Raw genomic sequence first — 25,474 nt, 5'->3', positions numbered from 1 at the left:
TTTTATCTTTTGTGAGCACACTCGCTTCAATATGAGTAAATTCCTCAACACCTCGCTCTTTAAGAGTAAAACTTACCATGTATTTCCTGGTAGTAGAAAATGTGAGGGGAGTGTTATCCCATCTCCTCTTATAGCTGTGTCTTATTACATTTGAGTCACACTTAACTCGAATAATAATTCTTTTTCTCCCATGCTGTATGCGTGACTGTTTTCCTCTCAGAGTTCGTTAATGGATCTCACGTTTTTACCTTTCAGACATTGACGAATGTGAACGTAACCCTCTCCTTTGTAGGGGTGGCACCTGTGTGAACACGGAGGGCAGCTTTCAGTGTGACTGCCCGCTGGGACACGAGCTGTCACCGTCACGTGAGGACTGTGTGGGTGAGTCTCTCCACAAGCACTAAACCCACTCAGCTCACTTGGTGCTGAGATTCTAAAGATCAGGGGTTGAGTTTAACAAACGTGTCATCCGTGGCATGTGAAATGTTAGCTGGTTAAAGTTGGAACTTCAGAGCCCCCTCCATTGTGTCCCTAGAGAGTGCCTCAGTGACACACTCAGTGGAGCCCACGTTGTCCTGGTTACACGCACACTTGAAAGGATCTTGCATGAGGGACCCTGTGGAAGGCCGCGTAGTTCCCTCCTCCAGGGAGGACAGAGTGGCTCTTGTCGAAAGGGCCTCTCCCTGGTGGCTCACCTGTGCATCCACCTACCATCTGCTCAGCAGAGTCTGCTCCCCATGCCTGTCGTCATGGAGTCTGCTCCTGTGTGTGTGTGAACACATGAGCTCTCTCCTCCCCATCTTCTCACAGAAAGATCTGGTCTCTTGGCCCACCAAGCTGAGGGGCAGGGGTGAAGTGAGAGCACCAGCGGCTGGTCTTTGAGCTTTCCATCCTACTGCTTTCCTTAAGTATATAGAGGCCTCCATGCTCACAGGGCTCTGGATACTAGCTTGAAAACCTTGATGTAGGCAGAAAGCATTTTCTTCACCAAAAATCGTTCTTGCAAGTGTGAGCAGGTGAAATGGTTTAAGATAGAGCAGATCACACAGCCCCATTTCAAAGTGAAATTTGAGCGTACCTTTATACTACGCATGTATTTATTTATAAACCGTATTTATATCGCTTTGTTAATATATTAGGTGAGTCTTAAATCATACACATAACAGACATTTTTATAGGTGAATTTTAAAAGTTTTAAATATTTTTATTTTATTTTAGCAGTGATACTGGAATTTTTTTTTTAAATGTTTTATTTATTTATTTCTAGGAGAGAGACAGAGAGAGAGAGACAGCGTGAGCAGGGGAGGGTCAGAGAGAGACTGAAACAGGCTCCAGGCTCTGAGCTGGCAGTCAGCACAGCCCAACGCGGGGCTCGAACCCACGAACCGCGAGATCATGACCTAAGCGAAAGTTGGACGCTTAACCGACTAAGCCACCCAGGCGCCCCAGGAATTTTTTGAAACAGATGATTACAGAATGTTTGTTCATTGTGATGCAGTGAATCACAGATCTGTTTCCACATTCAGTTTATTATGTTAGGTTCTGTGGATCCTATAGCTGAGAAAAGCACCCCTCAAAGGAATATTATATAAGATGCATATTTTTGTGCATTTAATAAAATACGCATTTAATGATCATAGAGTTAAATCCATATGTCACATAGTCTTCTCGGTGATTTTGAGAAGTTGGGCTGAAGGTCTTGTTTTACCTGATTCTATTGTGTGTGTTTTTACCTTATATCATGTCTCACAAGTAGTTTGTGTGAGGGAATCTTCCACTCTACTATTTTCCTTGCTGTCCTCATGTAATTGTGTTAATGGCACTACTTGATTCTACAAATCTTTGCAGAAATTTTTATCAGGCACCTGCCTTTCCTGTAAGGGTTAGTTTATTTTAAAGTAGGTGTCACAGATCCACCTATCAAGGTACACTGAGCACACACACAGGCGAGGGCCCTGAGATCAGCCCCTGTGACTTGTGGAGTCAGCCATCTTGCTTCAGGTTACTTCATGCAATTCGGGCTACTCTTAACCTTCTAATAAAGACCAGGTGAGCATGCCAGTGTAAATTCATATATTAAATATTAGTAAGTTTTACTTCTGGCATGTGCTAAATGTACATGTTCCAGTGTTCACCACCCACATGTGGCCACTTAAATTTAATTAAAATTTATTAACATGACAAATTCAATTCCTGGTGCACCCGACTGGCTCAGTCAGTTTTGCTTGGAGTCGCAAGTTCAAGTCCCACATGGGGCAAAGAGCTCACTCTTAAAAAATAAAATTAAATTGAAAAAATGAATTTCATTCATTCTGTTCATGTCTGAACCTCTCAGTAGCAGCTGTGTATTAGACAGCGGAGATATGGAACTGTTCCATCACTGTACAGAGCGTTACTGGACAGTACCATTTTAGATAGAAAAAATAGAAACATAGATTCCAACATCTTCTTTGAACACCCAGGAGTTTATCTTACATCTTCCTGTTCTTCCCCCTGAAGAACGCAAACCCCCTGGGGCGCCTGGGTGGCTTAGTTGGTTGGGTGTCCGACTTGGGCTCAGGTCATGATCTTATGGTTCGTGAGTCCGAGTCCTGCATCAGGCTTTGTGCTGACAGCTCAGAGCCTGGAGCTGGCTTCGGATCTTCTGCCTCCCTCCCTCTCTGCCCTTCCCCCACTCTTGCTCTGGCGCTCTCTCTCTCTCTTTCTCTTTCTCAAAAATAAATAAACATTAGGGCGCCTGGGTGGCTCAGTTGGTGAAGCATCCAACTTGGGCTCAAGTCATGATCTCAGAGCTGGTGGGTTCCAGCCTCATATCAGGCTCTGAGCCTGGATCCTGGGTCAGATTCTGTGTCCCTCTCTGGATCTGCCCCTCCCCTGCTCATGCTCTGTCTCTCTCTCTCAAGAATAAATAAACATGAAAACTCTTAAAAACTGAAACAAAAAAAGAACACACACCCCGTTGGAGACCAGTGCTCCGTGCGACATTTCTTGATACTTTAAGTGATGCGGTTGTTGCAAAAACATTAATCTTGTGTATCTTTTCACAGATATAAATGAATGCTCCCTGAGCGACAATCTCTGTAGAAATGGAAAGTGTGTGAACATGATTGGAACCTATCAGTGCTCCTGTAACCCGGGATACCAGGCCACACCAGACCGACAGGGCTGCACAGGTGTGCAACAGCTGGGTGGATCTCGAGCTCATATTTCCCAAGTCAGCCTTGGACAGCTTCTGGCACTGAGTGTATTATAATGGAGCCAGGGGAAGTCCCGTGTCCTAAACATGAATCTAAGATGGGGACCGAGCTGTAAGATGCCATCGATTTTGTGGTTTTGCAGAGGGATCTCTGGTTTTATCACAGAAAACACCCAAAACTCCATAGCTGTGATATTTCTGAGTTCTTTAATCTTAGACCCACTGAGATTAAAGGTCAAATGGAATGATATCTAAAAGGAAGTAGAGAGCTAAGAAAGACCCATAATACAACAATAAACCAACACAGTAATGGGGAGAAAACTGCAAAGCCATTTAAGTATTATCTGTTTAAAGAGAAGAAGAATGACTGCTTATCTTTGTTTTTTTTTAAAGGAAGTAGACCCGACAGACTAATGTGGTGGCGATGTTGTTTTCACAGATATTGACGAGTGTATGATAATGAATGGAGGCTGTGACACGCGGTGCACTAATTCAGAAGGCAGCTACGAGTGCAGCTGCAGTGAGGGTTATGCCCTGATGCCAGACGGGAGGTCCTGCGCAGGTACAGAACGGAAAAGATGCAGGCTTGTACACTTCACTGATGTTTTCTTACAGGTCTCGCTCCAGATACTTTGAGTGGATCTGGGTGGGAAGAAAATACGTATGTGAGCTTAATGTCATTTTTGTTTTTATCTCATGTTAATTTTCTGCCGTCAGATATTGATGAGTGTGAAAATAACCCTGATATCTGTGACGGGGGACAGTGTACCAACATTCCTGGAGAGTACCGCTGTCTCTGCTATGATGGCTTCATGGCTTCAATGGACATGAAAACATGCATTGGTGGGTACCCTAAAAATGGGCTAAATCCTATGCACACATTTGCATGCGTACATGTGCACACACACACACATATAAGCATGCAAGGGAGCAGTCTTTTCAGTTATTTTAAGATTCAAGCTACTGTATACAAGATACGAAAGGTGAAATGGAAGAATTACTTGGAAATAATTTTAAGAAATAATGTTATGTCTTGCACATATATTATTACATTCTGACTTTTATCTGTATGTTTCAGCATTATGCTATTGAGTGTAAAAGAGAGCTTTTGAATTCCGAGGATGAACAATTATTAACCAAAGTACTGAAAATAAATTTTCTAGATGTGAATGAGTGTGACTTGAATTCAAACATCTGCATGTTTGGGGAATGTGAGAACACCAAGGGATCCTTCATTTGCCACTGTCAGCTGGGTTATTCCGTCAAGAAGGGGACCACAGGATGCACAGGTAGGTCTCAAACTTGTACCCTCTTGTGCTTTGGCTTCTCCTGTTTCAGAGGCCAACTTGACCATCATTTGTTCCTTTGCCTCTGTCAGACCACGATGGCACCAGCCCCAGAGCGTGTGTGTGGGTCTGTGTCTTCTCTGGTCGCGCACTGAGTGGGTGTGTGGGCCTGCAGTGTGTCCCGAGTGGCTCCTGTGTGGCCGTTTGTTTTCGCAGCTTTCCGTTTCTTAGGAGGAGCATGGCCCAAACAGACATCAGGACATAGCACCACAGACCTGTGAGACCCTAGTTGTTGCTTGTTTTTGCAGCCCTTGTAACTGCACAAAAATTCATGTAGATTTCTAGGTAGACCCTTTTCCTTCCTTCCTTTTCCCCCATCATTTCCTCTCTTTTTCCCTCTTCTCTTTCTACGTGCTTTTGCCCTCTCTTCCCTCAGCCCCAGGTGACTTTCTCTCTTGTCTCTTCACCTTGTTTGCTCACCCCACCCACTGTGTCTCTTGTTTCCTTTCTCTGTTAAATACATTTCTGCCTTTAGCATAAAATGTGCAAGGAAGTCTCAAGGTCAGTGGTTTTGACAAGAACTTCCTCATTGTTCAGTTTAAGACTCTTGTAGGGCATTTTGCTCAAGGCAGGTGGTGGGTGGCTTGGACTGTAGCTTGGCCCTTAACTGATGCCTCCAGGAACAGGTGAGCGAGGAAGAGGGGGTGCTTTGCATGTTCAGTGCTATGAATGTTTTTGCAAAGCCAATAGTTCTGTGTGCCTGAGTGTGTGTATGTGTGCGTGTGTGAGAGCATGTGATTTCAGCATCTACAACGTATAATCATTTAGCCAGACAGAAAAGATTATTCTTTCTATTCTAGAAAGTTTTGGAGAACCAAAACTACATAGTTTCTCCACACACGTATAATATATATTTATCTGTGTGTATGTGTACATGTGTGTGTATATATACATACTGTTTATTTTCCAGGTGAAATTTCCAGTGAAGAATGTTACATATTCTCAAATAAATAGATGGATACACACTAAAATGATAGTTTTCAAAAACTCCATACTACACTGTATTGATTCTAGAAATGACAAGAATGCACTATTATTTTAAAAGTCAGTCTTCTTTTAATCTTTATGAAACACATGTAATAAATATGAATAGGAAAGAATAGGAGAGTCTCATTTTGGAAATACGATTTCTCCTGACATTTGTAACCATGCCTTCTGCATGGAGTTTTGTCTGGGCCCAGGCAGCGATGTGGGGAGGGCCTGACACACATATCTACCTGGGGGCAGTATCCTTCTCTTACCAGAAAGTGGCTGGAAGTTTCCTCTAGGAAAAGGCCTGTTTGGCTTACATCATGAATTTCCAAATCTTGTTGAAGAATACGAAAATTAAAAATAAAAATGATGTTGATGTTCTTTTTTCTCTGTACCGTTTTGGCTATTTCCGTATTGATTTTCAAATCCTACCTATGCAGAATTATACTTGGAAGTAGAATTAATTAGCTTTGTATTTAATCTTCCTCATATTAACTGTGGCTTCTCAGACGTGGACGAGTGTGAAATTGGTGCCCACAACTGTGACATGCACGCCTCCTGTCTCAACGTCCCGGGAAGCTTCAGGTGTAGCTGCAGAGAAGGCTGGGTCGGAAATGGCATCAAATGTATTGGTGAGTTTGCAAATGTGAACATGCTTTGTTTTGCTAAGGCCCGACATTCTTAGAGGCTTTTCTTTGCACAGTTGTTAACCCACATACCGACACAGGAGCACACTCTTCCCTTGCCCGTATTCTCTTGAAAATTCAAAGACTACCTTCATTTGTAAGGTAATTCCTGCCTAAGAGTTTCCTTGATCTTTGGTACAAATTATCAAGCCACAGTGGCCTGCCTTGGCAGTCTGTTTTTTAATGTGGTATTGTTGTTGGGTAAAATTATTTGATGTGTAGCCAGAAATCCGAACAGATATATGATGAACAACGACTCACGTAATTTTCCAGGCTCTCATAGAGCAATCGGTGAGACTTGGAACCCAGGGAAATACATGAAGGAAATGAAAAGGTTTTATCAGATAAGCTAAGTTTGTACCTGGTCAATACCACCTTCTGAGCAGAAAAGAATTCTTCTTCCAGAGAAAGCAAAAACGTTTGTGGATACTCCGAGGTCTGATTCGAAAAATCAGAGGAGACTGGAGAAGCGCTTGCCGTTCTCCAGGTTTTATCTCAGCTGAGCTGGAGTCTGATAAGCCTTATGTAGCTGTAGAGCAGAGGGCTGGATGTTACCCTCCGTGTTGCACAAAGCACCACTTCATATGCCCGCAGTTTGACATGCCTTCACAACAAAGCATTTTTCCAGCTGGTTAAAATTACCTGGGTCGACCTAAAATAGAAAATAAAACAAGCTGAACTGACCTCCCTAGGATTACTCCTTAAAACTTGAGAATTCCACAGTAAGCCTTAGATCTGTTAACAGTAACCTCCGGTAATGTGAATATACTCTTCGCCCTTCACTTGTTTTATACTTGCCAAATGTTTAGGAACTGACTACGGATTTAAATGATCACGCTTTCCAAATAACTCTGCTAAGTCATGTTCGGTGATTGGCATCATTCATTTCACTAACTACCCACTCCTAGCCCAGCTGCCGCTCTGTCATTAGTCACACAGTTTTTCAGCCATATCCCCAGGCCGGTTTTTAGCCCCGTTGGCTACTAGCTTTCTGTCTTCTAGCCTCCATACTTTGTGCTTGTCTGTCCATCACTCTGCCAACTATTGCAAAACACAGAAGATTTAACTACTACTTCTACTCCAAAATATCATCCAAATTCATTATCTGCTTTCCATCGCCATCTTCCACTCTGATCTCAGTCATTCCCCCTTCCCTCCCTCCCTCTGTCTCTGTCTCTGTTTGTCTGTCTCTCTCTGCTGGATGCCAAAAGAACCTGTTCTTATGTCTGCTCATTCACTTGCTGGGCCTGTAATCCATTCTCCACATAGTAGCCAGACAGACCTTTTAAACCATGGATCTGATCTCTTTACAATTGTCATGTTTTTTAAGTTTTTACTTATTTATTTTGAGAGATAGAGGTGTAGAGAGAGCAGGCAGGGAGGAGCACAGAGAAAGAGGGAGATAGAAAATCCCAGGCAGGCTCCTCTCTGTCAGCACAGAGCCTGATACAGGGCTTAAACTCACGAACTGAGAAATCATAACTGGAGCAGAAACCAAGAGTCAGACATTGAGTTGATGTAGCCACCCGCCTCGACAATTGTCATTTTAATCATTGAATTTAGGACACAATCTAGCTTCCTTACCAGTGGTTCACAGGACCCTGCAACCTCTTCCCAGTACCTCTTCAGCTTCATTTTCCATCACTCCCATTGTGATAGAAGCGCTCCCACATTGTGTTTTGTGACTCTGGCCTTTCTTTAATTTTTTTTTTTAAATCACATCAACTCCTTTTCCTCCTCAGCATCTTTCTAAGTTCTTTTCCCTCTGCAACGAGTACCTTTCCCTACTTTCATGCAACAGGCTAACTCTGATTCATCATTCAGGACTGAAGTTAACCAAAAACTCCTTCCTCAGTGGGACCTTCTTTGTTCCTACAGTCCAAATTAGATACTCTTTTTATTTTCTCCTTGCCCATTGTAACAATTCTTCATGGTACATACAACATACTTAAGGTAATGTAATTTTCTGTGTGTTTTTTTTTTAATGTTTGTGTATTTTGAGAGAGAGGGAGAGAGCTTGTGCACACATGTGAGTGGAGGAGGGGGTGGAGAGATTAGGAGAGATAGAGAATGCCAAGTAAGTAGGCTCCATACTGTCATCACAGAGCTTGGTACAAGGTTCAATCTCATAAGCTATGAGATCATGACCTGGACCAAAATCAATAGTCAGATGCTTAACTGTAGCATTTGTCATTTCTTCTAGACTATGCTCCATGAGATCAAGAATCTGACTTTGGTTTCCTCATCTGTGAAAGGAACTTGTAAACTCTTTGCTAATTTTCCTGCTCTGAAATTCAGTAATTGAATTTAGAAATTGACCCATTTTTAGTGGTAAAGAAACCAGCAATCACATCTGCCCCCAGTGGAAGTCAGAACACTAGCACTGGTTTATGTTTTAGCCATTAAAATTCTAGCTTATTAGGCATCTCACAAATGCTTTTATTAGTCATTTTAGTCCCTGTTTGTAGAACAGACGTTTTGGATTGTGGGGCTGAGATCATAGAGAATTAGAACTGCGGCCTTATAGGTAAATGAAAACAGATCCCATTTGTCCAGGTTACATTTAAATTAAGACAAATGAAAATCATTTCATGTGTTTAGATGTTCCATTGTCCTTTGTGAACTCTATCACTCTGTTCCCTTGGCACGCAGATCTGGATGAATGTTCAAACGGAACCCACCAATGTAGTGTCAATGCTCAGTGTGTTAACACCCCAGGCTCCTACCGATGTGCTTGCTCTGAAGGGTTCACTGGAGATGGCTTTACCTGTTCAGGTGGGTGAGAATCTTGAGGTGTGTCCTTGCACGATTTTCACAGAACATTCCCTAAACTTGCTGTATTTGAAGAAAAGTAGAGTTAAAGGGGCTGAAATTGTCTGTCTGTTTTTACATCTGACATACAGGTGAATATGTATCTTTCTTTTAGGCGAAACACCAAGACCTAAACAACTTTTAAATAATTCTGTTTATTATGCTCAGATATCAGACCCTTGGATTCAGATTTCGCCTCTGCAGCTTACTGGCTTTGTAGCCTTAAGTAAATCATATCACCTGTATGGCCTTAATTTCCCTATTTTAAAACAGCCACAGTAACCATAATAGCACCTTTTTTTTTTTTTTATGGCTAAATGAATGACATGTGGATAAACTGCTCAGCATCTTAAGATGCAAGTTATGTTCCAGCCAATTATTTCTATGTCATGTGCTTGTCAGAATCTCAGATCACCACCGGTATTGAAAGGAAGAAATGAAGTCATACAAGTCAAGGATTTAGAAAAACACATCATTAAAGCTCAGTAAACATTAGCTGCTATTTAGCTGCTGTTCATTCTGCATCCCTTGTGAATAAGACATCTACTTAAACTCCTGTGAATGACTGCATTGTCTTGCTGGTCATAAAGTAGGAGACAAGTTGTGGAGATCAGTGTTCCTCAGTTGAATTTCAGTGCACGCTTTCAGCCCCATGTTAAAAGACAGAGTCCTAGCTTTTTTCTTGTTTCTGATTGTCGACATCAAAAACACAGACTTATCATTTTCTGTTGCCTTAAGTAAACACAATTAATTTTTAAAGTTTTTATCCTTTAAAACCTTGGCTTATTGCATCTTTCTGAGCATTTCCCTGCACCGTGGGATGGAGGAAAGGGCCTGGCCTTGGTGTCAGGCTCAGGGACAGTTTGGCTCCTGGTGACTCCCACCATATGGCTGGCCTCTCTTGGCGTCAGGTTATTCCTTTTCTGACCTGCACAGAATTGGTGAACTGAAGGAAAGCATCCGAGACAGGCAGCCAGCAACTGCCTGCCAGATATGAGGCCCTCTGTGAACATTGCTTTCTGCCCTGTCCCCTTTTTTCCATTTTATAGAATTAACTGAATTGTCTATGAATAATGCCCATTTGCATATTTAAGACAGAAGTATTGAATATAATTGTAGTGACATGAAAGACATTCTCCTCGTTCTATGAGAACAGCCCTAATGTGCTTGAAACAGACTTGAACTAGTGGAAAAACTATGTTCATTTACTTGACAACATAATGTTATAATAGATACCATTTTAGGATTAATTTCAACCTTCTTGGTCATCTGTCAGTGATGTCAGTGTCATACTGATGCACCACATTGGCATGAAAGAGAACTGAGACGGATCTGGGAGACACCTGCCTCCTTCCCGTTAGTGATGTGGTGATTGAATGTTAGGGTGTAGGTTCAGCAGCTCTGTGATCAAGTCGTTCGCCCTTGTGTAGGTGAGTGTGATTGTCGTCTCCTCTTAACGAGCACCTGCTCAAGCCAGTAAAATGGACTTACAGAGCAGGGAAAACCTTGTCAATAAGTCAGGAACCTAATAGAGATGTAATGTGCTTCTTCCACAGATGTTGATGAGTGCGCTGAAAACATAAATCTCTGTGAAAACGGACAGTGCCTCAATGTCCCGGGTGCATATCGCTGCGAGTGTGAGATGGGCTTCACTCCAGCGTCTGACAGCAGGTCCTGCCAAGGTGGGTCACTGCGATTCCAACTCATTTCCAAGTTGGATCAACTACAGCGCATGAAACCGCAGAAAGGGCTGGAACGGGCCCCACCTGGAAGCAGAATACACAGCACATGCTGCACATATAAAAGCCATTCGTTTAAGCATGGATTATTTTGCCGAATGAATAATGATGAAGGCGGCTTTCATCTCTTATGAAGTTTTCCTGGCCGAGAGCCAACAAGTTGGAAGTTTGGCTCATTCCTTTTTTTTTTCTTTTTAACCATTTCTTTTTTTTTCTTTTTCTTTTTCTTACTAAATGAATGACATGTGGAAAAACTATTCAGCTTTTTAAAAATGTGATCTATTATCTACTCTAGTCATTGCTATTTAATGTGTTTATCAAAACCTTAGTAGCTCATTTTGGGCTTTTTCCTTCATGTTTTGGTCTGATGTCTGTCTGTCTGTCTGGGATGGGAAGGCTCCCTCAGGGATGCCTCAAGATCACCTTTTGCCTGAGAGCAACGTGTCCTTCCCCTCAGCAATGACATCATCCCCCTTTCCTAGAAATAAGACTTGTGACTCGTGTGATTGCTCTCCAAGTAAAAGAATCGGAATTTTCTCTCAATTTAGAGGCTTAAATTAGTTCACTTTATATTTAGTTTTGGGCTGTCACTGTTTTCATTTGGAGTACATAAAAATATACATGAAGAAAGGAAGAAGATGAAAAATCACTAGTGAATCAGAAGGCTTTAACAAAATTAGGGATTCATAGAAAACCTTTAACAAGTAACTGAGGCTAAGTGCTGGGCAAAGATTATAAAAGGAAACCAGATTACAGTCTCTCTGGACACTAGTGTCTAATGAAATGACCAGAAATAGCAAATACCAGCACACACGATTCATGCACACAATTCAGCAGCAGGAACCAAATAAAAACCAATTATGCCATCTAAAATGGCTCAGTTAGAGCCTGTTTCTGCCTCACTCCCTGAAGTGTTACTGAAGAAAGTGTGCCTAAAAGGTCACGGCATTTTCCATAAATTTTCACCAGTTTTTAGAGACTCAGAACAAGAGAATGAAGACTGCCCCCGGGGAAAGACAGTAGAAACTGGAAGCATTCATGCTTCTACATTGACCTGTTAGATTGAGCAGAGTCTAATGCATTTCATTAAGACCACTGTAGACTGAACTTTGTTTTGTTTCCCCCCCACCGCCAGCCCTGGTTTCTTGTAAGTACCAAAGCCAGTTAGTAGAAAATGTGAGTCATTGTGGTTCTGGGATTACATGATTTATTACTCACCTCAACCTGACATGAGTTGGTGGGAAAAGGAGCAAGTGAGCAGCAGCCAGATACTTTGGCCAACAAAAAATTTCAAAAATTAATTCTTTGTGTGTAATAATTTCCCCCTTTGTAATTCTTTCCTTTATCTGTGGCCATGGCCCTTCCAGAACTTCTCCCCAGACCTTCCCTGAGGTGAGGCTGGACACTTTGTATTTACTGCCCTTCCCTCACCTGTTGGTTTTTCATAGTATATCATTGCCAGGGAGGGAACTGCCAGCTGCCAGGGTGAGCAGAGTGTCTCACAAGGAGTTCATCTTCAGTGAGACCCTGCTCCTCTTTGCTAAATGCCAGATTTTGAGATTCCAGAAATGTTATTCCATGGTTCTGCCCGTTTCTCCTTGATGTTTCTCCCAAATTCAGGGATTTAATTTCTTGAGGTCTTCCGATCTGATTATAAATATATGCCCCCCTGACTTGACCCTCTGGTCACCATTTTCTCCTCAGCATCTACTTCTCACCACAGAGGCATTCTCAGCCTCAGAATTTCTGTAGAGTCCAAACACTTGGTGCAGTTGACCATTTCTCAGTATTCTCCACCAAAATGGGAGAGTACAAAACCTGTAGTAAGCTCCTCAGGAATAGGTTAGGACCCCATCAGTGGAGTAAACATGGAGAAGACTGTTTGGTATCGTGTGTGAAGACAGAGCAGAGGCCAGGTTCGTTAGCAGAGAGCACACAGTGACCAGGGCAGCTCTTCTCATATTTGTCCCCACATCTCTTCTCCACCTTAGGAAAGTTTGGTCTAACAGAAGAGCAGTTTAATGAAATTTGTACCCCAGTCTGTCTTCCAAATAATGCCTAGATAAAGGGGGAGGAGGATATCAAAACACACCCATCTAAAGTGTATCAGTATATAAAAACTCATAGAAGAGCTGAGCAAGCAGTGCAGACACAATTTAAAAATAAGTGATGTGAACTCTGCAGGTGTCCCGTGGAAGAACAATCAAAGAACACACAAAAAGTGAAGAACCAACCCAGAGTCTAAAAACACTACCAGGGAAAGAAAGCACATTTCCCACAGGTGCTTTGTGCCATGGACAACCTTAATATGAATACAAACGTGTGGACAAGTGCAAAGAGATTATAAAAACTAGAGAAAACAAAAGGAAAGTGCAGAGTCATGGGAAACAAAAACATGGGTACCAACACGGCAAAATTAGAGAACTATTAAATAGAAATGTCAGAGAACAGTAAAGATAGAGATGAAAGCATAATTACCTGCATAGAGAATGGACAAAAATACACAAAGAAAACCATAGGAACATGAAAGGAGGAAGTAGTTAACACTATTCTAAGGCCATAAACACAAGTACAATTGGTGCCCGTCAAGTAGAAAGCCCCAAATAAATGAATAGAGAACAGTACCGAACAGCCACACATTTTCCTGAGATGGAAGAAAGCACTGAGTGTTACAAGTGGTAAATCCTAACACAAATACTTAGCCTTATTACTTTGGTGGACTTAAATCTTAGAGAAGGATAAGGATCCTTCAGGCTCTAGATAGAAAAGGAAAGGAACAAAACAGAATCATTTGATACTGAAAGACACGAGAACAATGCCCCCAGAGTTCTGAGGTCACATGTGACTGAAAGATATTTCACCTCAGCAGTCAGTCAGTTATAAAATCACTGGGCATACTGTCACCTAGGAAATTAATGCAGAGAGAAGACACCCACGGGCCCTCCCTTCTTGGGAGCAATGCAACACCATCAACTGAGAAATAAATGTAAGAGTTGCAGTAAAAACCTTATTCCCTTAAGAATCAATACTAAGTACTTTAGAGATTATGATAAATGCCATACATATTTAAAAAGTGAAAGTTACAGAAATAACAAAAATGAGTTGGAAGCAAATGTGAATGCTCATTTTCTTATCATTCACGGCACAGAATCCATTAATACTGTTTAGAAACCATATTTGAGTTTTAACAAAGGGAAAAGAGGATCAATTTTTAGTGTTTTTCATCAATTCTTAATATTGGAAAGTATTTTAGGAACTGGTGAGATACATACATGTTAATCTGATGCATAGAAATCAGCTTCAGTCTGTGAATATGCATAGAGAAGTATTTGGAATAATACTGATCAATCATAATTCTGGGTAGATGGATTTCTGAGTGATTTTCTGCTTTTGCTGCTTTATTTTCTGTGTTGCTTTCTGTCTTCCCTATTTGCTAACAAAACTTTTCTGTATTGTTTGCATTTCTGAGTATGCATTAATAAAAAAAAGACTGTATTCTAAAATACCTATTACTTCACTTGTGTAACTGTAAGTATCACACAATTATTACATTATTTTTAAATGGAAGTTATTTGTAATAAAGGTCATTTGAAAGTTAAATGACTCTGAAGAGGGCTGATAATACAATTCTATTTTCACCTATAGATGAACACAAGTTTAATGAGTCTTTTTTATTCATTTGTATAAAGAGAGTAGCTTTGTTTAGCTCAACATAAGAAAAGTCACATTTATACATCAGTTGATCTTTAAAATTTTTTAACGTTTTTTATTTTAGAGAGAGCATGTGAGAGAGAGCACAAGTGCACAGGTGTGGGAGGGCCAGAGAGAGGAAGAGAGAGGCTCCAAAGCAGGCTCCGCTCTTTGTGCGCAGAGCCCAGTGTGGGGCTCAAACTCACAAACTGTGGTATCATGCACTGAGCATAAATCAAGTGTCAGCTGCTTAACCAGCTGAGGCAACCAGGTATCCCTATGCATCAGTTGATCGTTTAAACACAGTTTGAACCACACTTGAAATCTAATATAGTTGAAACGTACTATTTTTTTAACTATCAGGAATGACCTGCAGACCTTTTTATACTTAAGATCTGTCTCTAGACAGCATGTTAGCGTGACTGGTCTAGTCTAGCCTAAAATGACATGCCTGCTTTACATTCTCAGAATATGAGGTCATTTGTGTACAAAAATGTCCAGCCTCTTCCTACGAGTAGAAATACAGAATATTTCTACAGCTGTACACAGACAACATGCCTTCATTTTCATATGAATAAGAAGCGGTAACTTCTCCTTTTTTGACTTTAAGTTAAGCCTTCATGAAGAGTTTCATAAACTAAATTTATGACTTCACTTCAATGGAGACATTTTAATGAAATTTGTGAGAATGTGGGACAATGGATGATCTTACTATATGCTATTAGAAAAAATTATTTCCTTGGTTACAACTGAGTTTATGATAACAGATTAGATTACAGAATAAAAAACTTAAAAAGTTAAACTTGAATAATTTTAATGATGTATTTAATACTTTAAATATTATGTTATATACTTTATATGTTGTGGATGTTTGTAAAACATTTTTGTATTAAATTGTTAGAATCTTGGAATTTGTTTTTATGTTTAATTTTTTACCATCCTTTGATATGTTTGAATGTAGTTTTTTATTTTTATGACTTAGGCCAATTCTTTTTCTTTTTAAGTATATTATAACCCATGGCAGCTAAAATCCTTAGTAAAATAAAATCTTTCTTTTCAATCTTGGTTCCATATAAAAGCATTAGTTGTTGGCCATTTATGTGGTCTACTGAGACAAAAAAACAAAATTTTTTACTGCATAAAATCATCTGGGGAGATAGAAAACTTTGTTAACATTATATACAGTAAATCAAATTGCTTTTGTAAATAAGAGATTACTATTTCTTTGTCTTCAGATATTGATGAATGCTCCTTCCAAAATATTTGTGTGTTTGGAACATGTAATAATTTGCCTGGAATGTTTCATTGTATCTGTGATGATGGTTATGAATTGGACAGAACCGGAGGAAACTGTACAGGTATGGCCAGCTAAGGGCTTGATGTGTTCTTACTAGTGGAGATGAATGTTTTGTGCTAAGTATAAAAATTCCTGAAATTTCTGCTTAGCCTTCCGCTTAGCCTGTTATATTCCTTGTGTAAGGCAGGTTTTGGAAAAAGAAATCTACGTTCTGACACATTTATATTTAACTATGGAATTGATACATTTTTAATATAAGCAACTTAAATATCTGACATGAAACTAGGAAAAAAACATTTAATTATTATTTATTCAAGATATTAAAATATTAAATGGTACTGTTATGAACACCGTGTGGTTGATCTGTTACCTGTTGCAGGTATATACATGGATTTGATCTGTATTTCAGTGTGCTGAGGCCTTTCCAAAGATCTTCAATAATTTGCAACGATTCCACCAGATTCTTTGAAATAGCATTGTGCAAAGAGAAAGTAAAGATGCTAATGTGGACATTTTAAATGCTTTTCCTAGATATTGATGAATGTGCAGATCCCATAAACTGTGTCAATGGCCTGTGTGTCAACACTCCTGGTCGCTATGAGTGTAACTGCCCCCCCGATTTCCAGCTGAACCCCACTGGTGTGGGTTGTGTTGGTAAGTGAAGGAGACTTTCTCGGTAATGCACTGTGGGGAGTATGTGCTACAATTAATTTGAAAACAAAATAGTCCTTTCCCTTAAGAAACTCCAGGTTACCAATATATATGGTCACTTTTGTCATGTTTATCTTCTAGTAGTATTTTTAAAACAGGAATTTTTGAGCTACCTGCTCCAACCTCCTCCTGCTCTCACAGACTTGGGAACCGGGGCCCCAGAAGCTGCAGTAACTTCCTTGTGGTCTCGGGGCTTGTGAAGGGCGGAGCTGAGGTGGCCTTGAAAGTTGCTTGGCTCCCTGTTCAGTGGATTAGCCAGGACAGCCAGGACAAGGGGCAGAGTCATTGGAATCCCTGTTTCTCTCTCCCATGAGAAGAGCCGTGTAAGGAAGGAAATAAGTGAGGAGATGAGAGGAGTTGAAGCTGGATGTCATGAGCCCCACCACTGGAGTAAAGCAGGTTGAGGGGAAGCAAGGGAGGCATTCATGAAGATTCTGAGTCTCTTCATCAGCTTTTCTGACGTCTCTGATCAGAAGATAATCGTCCACCTTTTACTACCTGCTCTGTTTCAGCACCTCAGTGAGCGTTTACCTAAAGGGGTAAATGATCTGGGGAATCTCCTGAGTGAATACTAAAGAAAATGGCTAAGTCCTTGCTTTAGTAGAAGCCTACCTGGTGTTTTCAGTGTCGGTTTTCTTAGGGGACAGGAGTACATGAAGGGAATGTTTGCCGCTGTGATTTACACACAATTCATATGTTGCTTTCACATTTTAGAGAATATACTTAGTTATGATTTAAGGATACCCCAAGTTCTGACTTTCTAATTCAAAACCATTCACTTAACAGGTATTGAGTTGCCTCTATTCTAGCTGCTAGAAATACAGCAGGGAACAGAGTGAGCACATTCTCTGCTCTCGTGTTATCGTCCTGGTGCCAGGGAGACAGATAAAAGCAGAAGCACTTGCTGGCACTGGCGGCTGTTGGAGAAGAAGGGTTATGTGGGGACGGGGCAGTCAGATCCACAAAGGAAGGAGCAAGCCAGTTCCAGCTTTGAGAGGAGAGCCCTCCGAGGGACAGGAGCAGCCGGTGCCCTGGGCTGTGGGAGGGCGGTGCTGGCGCTGGAGACCTAGCAGCAAGAGTGTGTAGTAAGAAGACGGGAAGTGGGGATGGGCAGGGTGCACAGTATGAGGAGAGGAGTCAGAGAAGGAGCAGTAGCCCAGATCACAAAGTGGCTCTCATCCCTAGCTGCGAGGAAAATCCCATTTGGAGCCTTAAAAAGATGTCGATGGTGCTTCACACCCAGAAACTGAGTCACTGGGGCCTCAGTATTCCTTAAAAGCTTTGTTGGAACAAAGGCTGTGAACAGGCAACTGATAAAAGGAGGACTCCAGGGACGCCTGGGTGCCTCAGCGGGTTAGGCATCTGACTCTTGATTTCAGCTCAGGTCCATGATCTCACGGTTCATGGGTTCGAACCACATTGAGCTCGGCACTGACAGCCCAGAGCATGCCTGAGATTCTTTCTCTCTCTCCCTCTCTCTCCCTCCCTCCCCTCTCCCCTTCTCCCTCCCTCTTACTCTCCCTCTCCCTCTCCCTGTCTCCCTCTCCCTCTCTTTCTCTCTCTGCACTGCTCCTGCTCACTCTCAAAAATAAACAAACTTAAAGAGAGAGAGGACTCCAAAAGTGAACAAACAAAAGCAAATGCCCAAAACCATTAGTAATAAGAAAAACAATCAAAACAAGTGTATAACTATAACCTGATACCTAATATCCTGGCAAAACTTCGGAAAACTTGGATAGTGTAAAGTGTTGGTTAGGATCATGGACCTTAAGGAGCCTTCTGTTCTACTGGTAGACGGGGAGACCAGGATAGCCTTGCAGAGAATATTCTTGAACAACAGCACCCATATTAACTCTCTGGATATAATCAACTTAGATTTTAAGTTTGTTTTTAGAGCAATTCTAACTATTTGTATGGATTGATGCTTCATGGCCTTACTTTTTTCTTAGAGGTCTTCCAAAGAACAGAGACTTATTCTGTCTACAAATATCATAATGGTCCATTAGACCCTCTTAAAAATCTAAGTACATTATGAGATATTAGTAGATCTTATTTTCCCTTTGTCCTAAAACATTTTGCCTTTTTATTATTTTATGTTTTATTTCATTATTACTCATCATTTAGGTCCAGTAATGCTCAAAACAAACATGAACATAATAAGGTGGAAAATCATGCCATCATCTTGAAGGATTGACACAGTAGCTAAATAAAATGTCACTTGCTTAATCTTCCCGTTTTCTTACTGTGTTGCCCAGGGGATGGCATTGTCTTTTGAGAAGGTATAAAAGAAAGCTGGAGACACTCTATTTGTAATCTTCTTGAAGCACGTATGGAACACAATTGAAAGTTCAAAAGTGTTTCTCTTTCTAGCCATGTGACAATGAGAAAAAAATTGAGTGTGGAAACTGTTTCCCAACTGTCAGGTAGATCAGGTAATAATGCAACACAGATTCCAGCCGAGATTCCAAAGGTGATGGTGAAATTGATCATTGAAGCAAAATCCTAGGCTGTTAGTCTTCAGACGCTGATACCCTAGATGATATTTTTCGAATTTAGAAATCAAAAGAGGGAGTAATAGATTTATTTAGATAGAGGAAATATACTATTCTCGTGTCTTAGTCAATAGGGAGAACTTCAACATGCAGTATTTTACAAGTACCTGAATCATCAACGGTCCCTGTATTCTTTTAGACACCAGGTTTAATTGATTTGGTTTTTAAGTGAACTCATAGTGAAGGCAGGTGTTTCAACAAAGGATATTGAAGGTATGGTATGTAGAAATAAAAATCATTGGATTGACTGCTCTAGCTGGTGTTGATAAATCTAAAAATGAAAATGTTTTTATTTGTGGAGCCAAGAAACTAGCTGTCCTTTCCTCATCAAAAAAAGGAGCTGTCCCAGTTTTCAAAAGTGTCCTCAGGCCTTGTGTTTGAATGATGCAAGGAAAAGAAACACAAGAAGTAATGATCAGGTAGAAGCTGTGATAGATGTGTTTGAAATGTGGAATCAGCCTTTACAAAATGGATTTGTTACAGGTTCATGCGTGGAAGCCAATGGGCAGTTAGTTGCATTCATAGGACCATTTCAGGCATTTATCTCTTCCAAACCGAGAAAATACAGAATAAAATTTTGAGTTAGAGAGGATTAGATTCTTATTAGAATTTCTGGTCAATTGTTTCACTGTGCCTTTTTTTCTGAAAAGTATTTTCAAAGTTTCTTGTAAAAAATGAAAAGCTCCATTAGATGCGAATGGTGAATGACAGTGACTCTATTTCCTGTTACCGAAGGCTAAGAATATGAAAACTTTGTAAACCAGCAGTTCATGAGAAGTGTGTCTTCTGGCTGTAGACAGCAAAGAAAGTAACTCACAGGCCCATCCAGAGACCTGGGTAAAGATGTTCGCTGCCACAGTACTTGTGGTAGCAGGGATCTAGAAACCATTTCTGGAGGATGGAGAGATAAAAAAGAATGACACGTGAACGCCATAGAATTCACAGATTAAATGTAATAAAAATGGAATGAAATCTATGACAGAATACCATTTGTGTAAAGTTAAAATGTGCTCATGGACACAAAAATACTCCTTTCGTGAGAACTCAGACAAAGAGATACTGTTAAACGCATTCAGGTGGCTGAGGAGGGGATGTGGAAGGGGAATGGATAAGAAGGATAAAAGAGAGAATGGGAGGCATGAATGGATGCAAACCTAGTAAGAGCAGAACCATGAGTCAGCTCATCTCTCTGCACCTGATTGAGCAACAACAAAATGAGAAAAATAAGAGAAAATAGTAAGGAGCTGCCCAAGTGACTCTCGGATGTAACCAGGGATGAAAACTACATTGTAGACCATGGTAAGGACGTGCGATTATGCTCTGATTGGAAAGGGGAGCCATTGGAAGCCCTTCCAAAGGGCTACACTGGGTATGGTGGGGAAAGCGGACTGTCATCAGGTCCAGGACTGAAATCAAGAGACGAAATAGGAAACCTTTGCAGTGTTCCAGGTGAGCAGTGATGGTGGCTTGGTTCAAGTTGTAGAGATGGAGGCAGTGGTGAATAGTCAGACTCCGGATAGATTTTGAAGGTAGAAGTGACAGATTTTATTCCTGGGTTGAATAAGAGATGAATAAGGAGTCAAAGACTGACTGCAAGGCTTAGGGCTTGGGCAGCTGAAAAAAAGCGATGGAGGGTTTTGTTTGTTTGTTTGTTTGTTTAAATTGGGGAAGATGCTGAGAGGAGTAGAGTAGGATTTGTCTGTGGTGGACGGAGTGTCAAGAGTTTGATTTTAGATGTATTAACTCTAAAGTAACAATTAGTTATCTAAGGTTGAGAAATCAAGGTGGCAGCTGGCAGAATGATAACGGTTCTGGGGGGAGATGAAAGACAATGGTAAATTTGAGAGTTCTCAGCAAAAACACAGCATTTAAAATCATGCACCTGAGGTTCTAGATGATAATTACAGATAGGAAAAAGGGAAAGATGGAGATCCTTTGATGTCTAAGTGTTACTGAGTGCCTTTCCCCAGACTCTTAAAGGTCTCTGTGCAAAGTAAAACAAAACCAGATAATAGGGAGGAGAAGGAGGAGGTGGGGTTATCGACATTTTTTTGATAGGATACATAGCTTTAGGTTGACTTCTCTGGGATTTCATTTCCATTATTGATAAACTCTTGATTTGTATCACTTGATTATAGCAAAAACTCTTGCATTCATATTCATGAAGACCCAGAACGTCCCACCTGAGCAATTTCTCACAATTTAGTTTGTCTGTGATCTGTATGGATTTCTGAACCTAGGAAAGTTTGTCATAATGTAATTCCTACAAGGCAATCTTGAAAATGTTCAAAGCTAGAGATAGTGTTGTGCTAGAGATTACAATGAATGTGTGGATTTGGAACTTTACCATTTGTGTGATCTCTCCTCTGCAAAGGAATTCTTGCTCAGGCACAGACAATTTTAAGCTCCTGTGTTGCTTTGCAGACAACCGAGTGGGCAACTGCTACCTGAAGTTCGGTCCTCGAGGAGACGGAAGTCTGTCCTGCAACACCGAGATCGGAGTGGGCGTCAGTCGCTCCTCGTGCTGCTGCTCCCTGGGGAAGGCCTGGGGGAACCCCTGCGAGACGTGCCCCCCTGTCAACAGCAGTGAGTATGGAGCTGAGGAAGAGGAAGGGAACAAACCGGCGGCTGAAAACTCGTCGCCATTTTACTCTTGTGCCGGGGTTCGGGGGCCATGGCGAGGGATCCAAGTTTGATTTTGAACTGTTTTCAGTGATTATGCTGAAACCAGCCAAGAATGTTTTATATGAAAGGAATTACATTTGCTCTTTTGTTTTTCTATGATACGATAAAAAGAAAAAAACAATTTTTAACCACAATCCAATGTGAATGGTGATGTGATCAGTCCTCTGTGGTATCACCAAGAAAGAACCATTTCTGAGACTGTCTCAGAGTGGGTGGGAGTTCGAGTTCCTAGACATGGTGTATTCCTCATGTCACTTAAATGCTGTCTGAAGTTGAGACGTGTGTCCCGATAGAGACACAGATGAAACTTTTGAATGGTTTCATTCAAAACGGAATCTTTCCATTTTTTGGTTTTTTGGGGGGTTTTTTTGCTAGCCAAAAAAAGTTCTGATATAAATGGTCTATACTGAAGGGTTTTTTCTTTAATCAAAAACAAATGGTGTTTGTTATTCTCTGTATGCCATTTTTGAAGCAGTGACCTCACTTCAAGTAGAATGTAATATACTTTTAAAATGTATTTGCAAGAGCACTAAGGAAAAAGCAGCTTCCCCCTCTTCGGATGTGTGTTAGAGCCCGGCAGCTGGAAGATGCCTCCTCCTTGTCTCAGCCACTTGAGTCACAGGTGTCACATCTCTCCTCTTCCATTGTTTTGTAGCTGAATATTACACCCTGTGTCCCGGAGGAGAGGGCTTCAGACCTAACCCCATCACAATCATCTTAGAAGGTGAGTGTACCTCTCATTGTCACCCAGATTTAAACAAGGTAAAGAGTTTAGAGAAAAGCTGTTAGAAAAGTTCGTGTAGAGCAATCTGAACAAGAAGATGTTGCAAAATGACAGATGTATAGTCAGTTACCAGGATGCCAAATAAGTACTTGTAACCCAGAAAGATAGGACTCGCGGCAGTGACCTGCCTGCTCTGCATAGAAACTCTGTATTGTCATTAGCAGCTTGCTCCAGTCACTTTTCTCAGATTTTAGCAAATTTGCATGACCAAGCCAAAAACTCCAAGGTCAGAAGAAACCTACCGTCTAAGTGTGAATTCACACAGATGCGTGGGGGTGCGAAGGTTTTTAGAGAATCAAACATTGGAAAGTTCTAAAAGTGACTCTTGTTCTCGACGCTGGTGTGTGTTGTGAGTGATCTGTCTCTCCTTCCACAGATATCGATGAATGCCAGGAGTTGCCAGGTCTCTGCCAGGGAGGAAACTGCATCAACACTTTCGGGAGCTTCCAGTGCGAGTGTCCACAAGGCTACTACCTCAGCGAGGAAACCCGCATCTGTGAAGGTGAGCTGCATGGACACGTACAAGTTATTACCGCTTTTGAGAACAAGATGACCACTCAGGCCTGGAGAAAAGGGCCCATCCTCAAATTCTGCCAAAGGATCTGTTAGCCTGGTTCATAGCTTCAGTGCTGCTCAGTTGGACGATGGTAGATAAATTAATTTCCAGCTCATTTGCTATAATTTACTATTATTTTTCTCTTGAATGCACGAGTTGATTATTAAAAAGCTGGATTTGTGTGCAAACATTCAGTATCAAATAAGTTATTAGTTCAGATGTTGATAAGAGTTATATTTTACATACAGAAAACAGGTAAACCTTAATGCACCTATTAAGTTGCTATTTTTCATCGATTTTTAAATGTTAGAAGACATAGTATGAAGAAGTTCGAAGATTATGCTGATGTCTTTCTTGCATCCATCTCATCCCTTCTTTCATGGCAAGGTAGTCTTCCTCTCAGGGGCCCGTCTCCTCCCCACTGGACTAGGAGCTTCTGGGCAAGAGGCCCATATCTTGATCCTCTTTGTAGCTCCAAGTTCTGAGTTAGGGTAGAATCTCCATGTTTATTTGTGGAATGAATGAATGGATGCTTCTAAAAATGAACATTAAATGTGTAATATTATTTTCATTATAACCTTTCTTATTTTCTTGGTGATCACATTTATTGAAAAGGTTGGAAAAAAATTAAAATGCCCTTCAGCTTAAGAATTTTTGAGTTATCTGCACATCGGTTTCCAGGAGTGTAAAGATCCTTGGTCACTTCTTAATGTTAAAAATTAGGGGAGTTTGTCTTTTGAATGCCTTTTACATATAAAGAGGCAGGTCTACAATGTCTCCTATATTCCATACATGATAAATTTTTTGTTTCAGCCAACTCTTAATGGAGAGGCAACTAGTGCAGCTCCCTGGACATAGAGCATCAGAATATTCCATTTTGTGGACTTATATATCTCTTCATATGTTTCCTTATCGTTTTTTGTATTAGTCATAGTTTCTTCCACATCTCCCAATATCATATTTAAGTGCTGATCATAAGCATGTAATCTGGTTGGGAGCTCTCTTTGGTTTCTGATTTTTGTATAAATTCGCTCATCCAGGCTGTGCCTGATGAGACCCGGGGGCTCTTCTCCGGTGTTGGTAGTTCGTTGCTGGTCTGCGTTGTCTGCCACGTTTCAAACCGCGTTACTTCTCTGACCTCTCGCAAGAGTATGCGAGTCTCTCCCCTGTCTCCAGAAATGTGAAGATGCCATAACCTTTGTTTTAGAAAGTGTTAGGTGAACGCTTCTGGAAGAAGTCTGATTTAATAAAGAGAATAACTGGCACCTTTGAATGGGGTACTTCCTTGAAAGGAGCGATAAAGATAAAGGCTTTCCTCAGAATCAAACCCAGAGAAGCTGATGTTTGCCAGAGGGGAGTGCTGGGAGGATGGGCAAGATGAAGAGACAGAGACTCAGGCTCCCAGTTTCAGGATGAGTGAGCCACGGGAGTCAAAGCCACGGCATAAGGAATCCAGTCCGATACTGCAGTAACACAGTGATGGGACAGAGGGTAGCAGTGAACATGGGGTAATGTATAAACCTGTCAGATCACTCAGTTGTGCGGCTGAAACTGATGGGACACTGTGTGTCAACTGTTCTCAAATTTTAAAAGAAAAAAAAGATAAAATCTTTCCTAACTGTATTCAGTTTAAAGTCTTTCCTAACTGTATTCAAAGTCGGCACTAGTTTAAATGACATAAGAGGACAGTAAGCTTTAAAACAGTTTCATTTGAAGAATATGAAATTTCACTTAAAATTTTCTTTAAAAAATAGGTGCCATTCTCATTATTTCTGCCACTTTAGAAAATTTCTTTTGATCGTCTGTATTTTTTAATATTGGCACTTTTTTTTCTTTGAAAGAAGACACACTTTGTGCCATGTAAATGCATATTTGGGGGTGTTTTCTGCAGAGTTGGTTTAAATTATGAACTATTTTTTGAAAAATAATGGATTTGGGGAATCAGCCATATACTTTGTTTAGGAGTTTAAATAATGTAAATTCATGGAAAAATAACTTCATTAATTAATGGGTATTCTTGCCTCTTCTAGATATTGATGAGTGTTTTGCACACCCTGGCGTGTGTGGGCCCGGGACCTGCTACAACACCCTGGGAAATTACACCTGCATTTGCCCACCTGAGTACATGCAGGTCAATGGAGGTCACAACTGCATGGGTAGGTAGCAGTCTCGGAGAGGAATTGGGTCACAGTTATTGCCTTCCCAGCCAGCGTCTGGGCCTTTCGTCTGTGGCACTTGTGTCTCGGAATTATTGTTCAGAAAGTTTGGAAATTAAATGTTTATGAGTGATCAGGTGTTTCCAAGTCTTATAAACTGGTCCCATACTGTTTTTTAACTTAGACTCTATGGTTACCTTTTAAAATGCTTAGGTGTGATATGCAAAGTCTCATCACATTACGATTTTCTATTCCTAAATAATTTTTGTTTTCCACATATGTAAAGTAAACGT

The 25,474-nt window shown here is 40.9% G+C and overlaps 2 protein-coding genes across 2 annotated transcripts in view; one reads left to right on the top strand and one right to left on the bottom strand.

The window, feature by feature from the left end:
* FBN2 (fibrillin 2) overlaps window positions 1-25,474 on the top strand; it is a 258,206-nt gene that overhangs the window by 186,542 nt on the left and 46,190 nt on the right. The window contains exons 27-40 of the mRNA XM_039236691.1: window positions 256-381; window positions 3,048-3,173; window positions 3,636-3,758; window positions 3,914-4,039; window positions 4,360-4,485; window positions 6,024-6,146; window positions 8,853-8,975; window positions 10,568-10,693; window positions 15,676-15,798; window positions 16,269-16,391; window positions 21,425-21,586; window positions 22,341-22,409; window positions 22,846-22,971; window positions 25,056-25,181. Coding sequence (XP_039092622.1) covers window positions 256-381; window positions 3,048-3,173; window positions 3,636-3,758; window positions 3,914-4,039; window positions 4,360-4,485; window positions 6,024-6,146; window positions 8,853-8,975; window positions 10,568-10,693; window positions 15,676-15,798; window positions 16,269-16,391; window positions 21,425-21,586; window positions 22,341-22,409; window positions 22,846-22,971; window positions 25,056-25,181 — 1,728 coding nt within the window. The remainder of the gene's footprint in view (window positions 1-255; window positions 382-3,047; window positions 3,174-3,635; window positions 3,759-3,913; window positions 4,040-4,359; window positions 4,486-6,023; window positions 6,147-8,852; window positions 8,976-10,567; window positions 10,694-15,675; window positions 15,799-16,268; window positions 16,392-21,424; window positions 21,587-22,340; window positions 22,410-22,845; window positions 22,972-25,055; window positions 25,182-25,474) is intronic.
* LOC120234728 (U6 snRNA-associated Sm-like protein LSm3) lies at window positions 23,835-24,140 on the bottom strand (the record flags this gene model as incomplete). The annotated part of the gene is made up of 1 exon (XM_039236689.1): window positions 23,835-24,140. A coding segment is annotated over one exon (306 nt), but the record flags the coding sequence as incomplete, so codon positions are not given.

This window comes from Hyaena hyaena, unplaced genomic scaffold, assembly GCF_003009895.1.
Source record: "Hyaena hyaena isolate Hyena2069 unplaced genomic scaffold, ASM300989v1 scaffold_115, whole genome shotgun sequence".
Classification (NCBI taxonomy): Eukaryota; Metazoa; Chordata; class Mammalia; order Carnivora; family Hyaenidae; genus Hyaena; species Hyaena hyaena.
The sequence above is the reverse complement of the archived record's forward strand: the minus strand, read 5'-3'. Positions and strand labels throughout refer to the sequence as shown.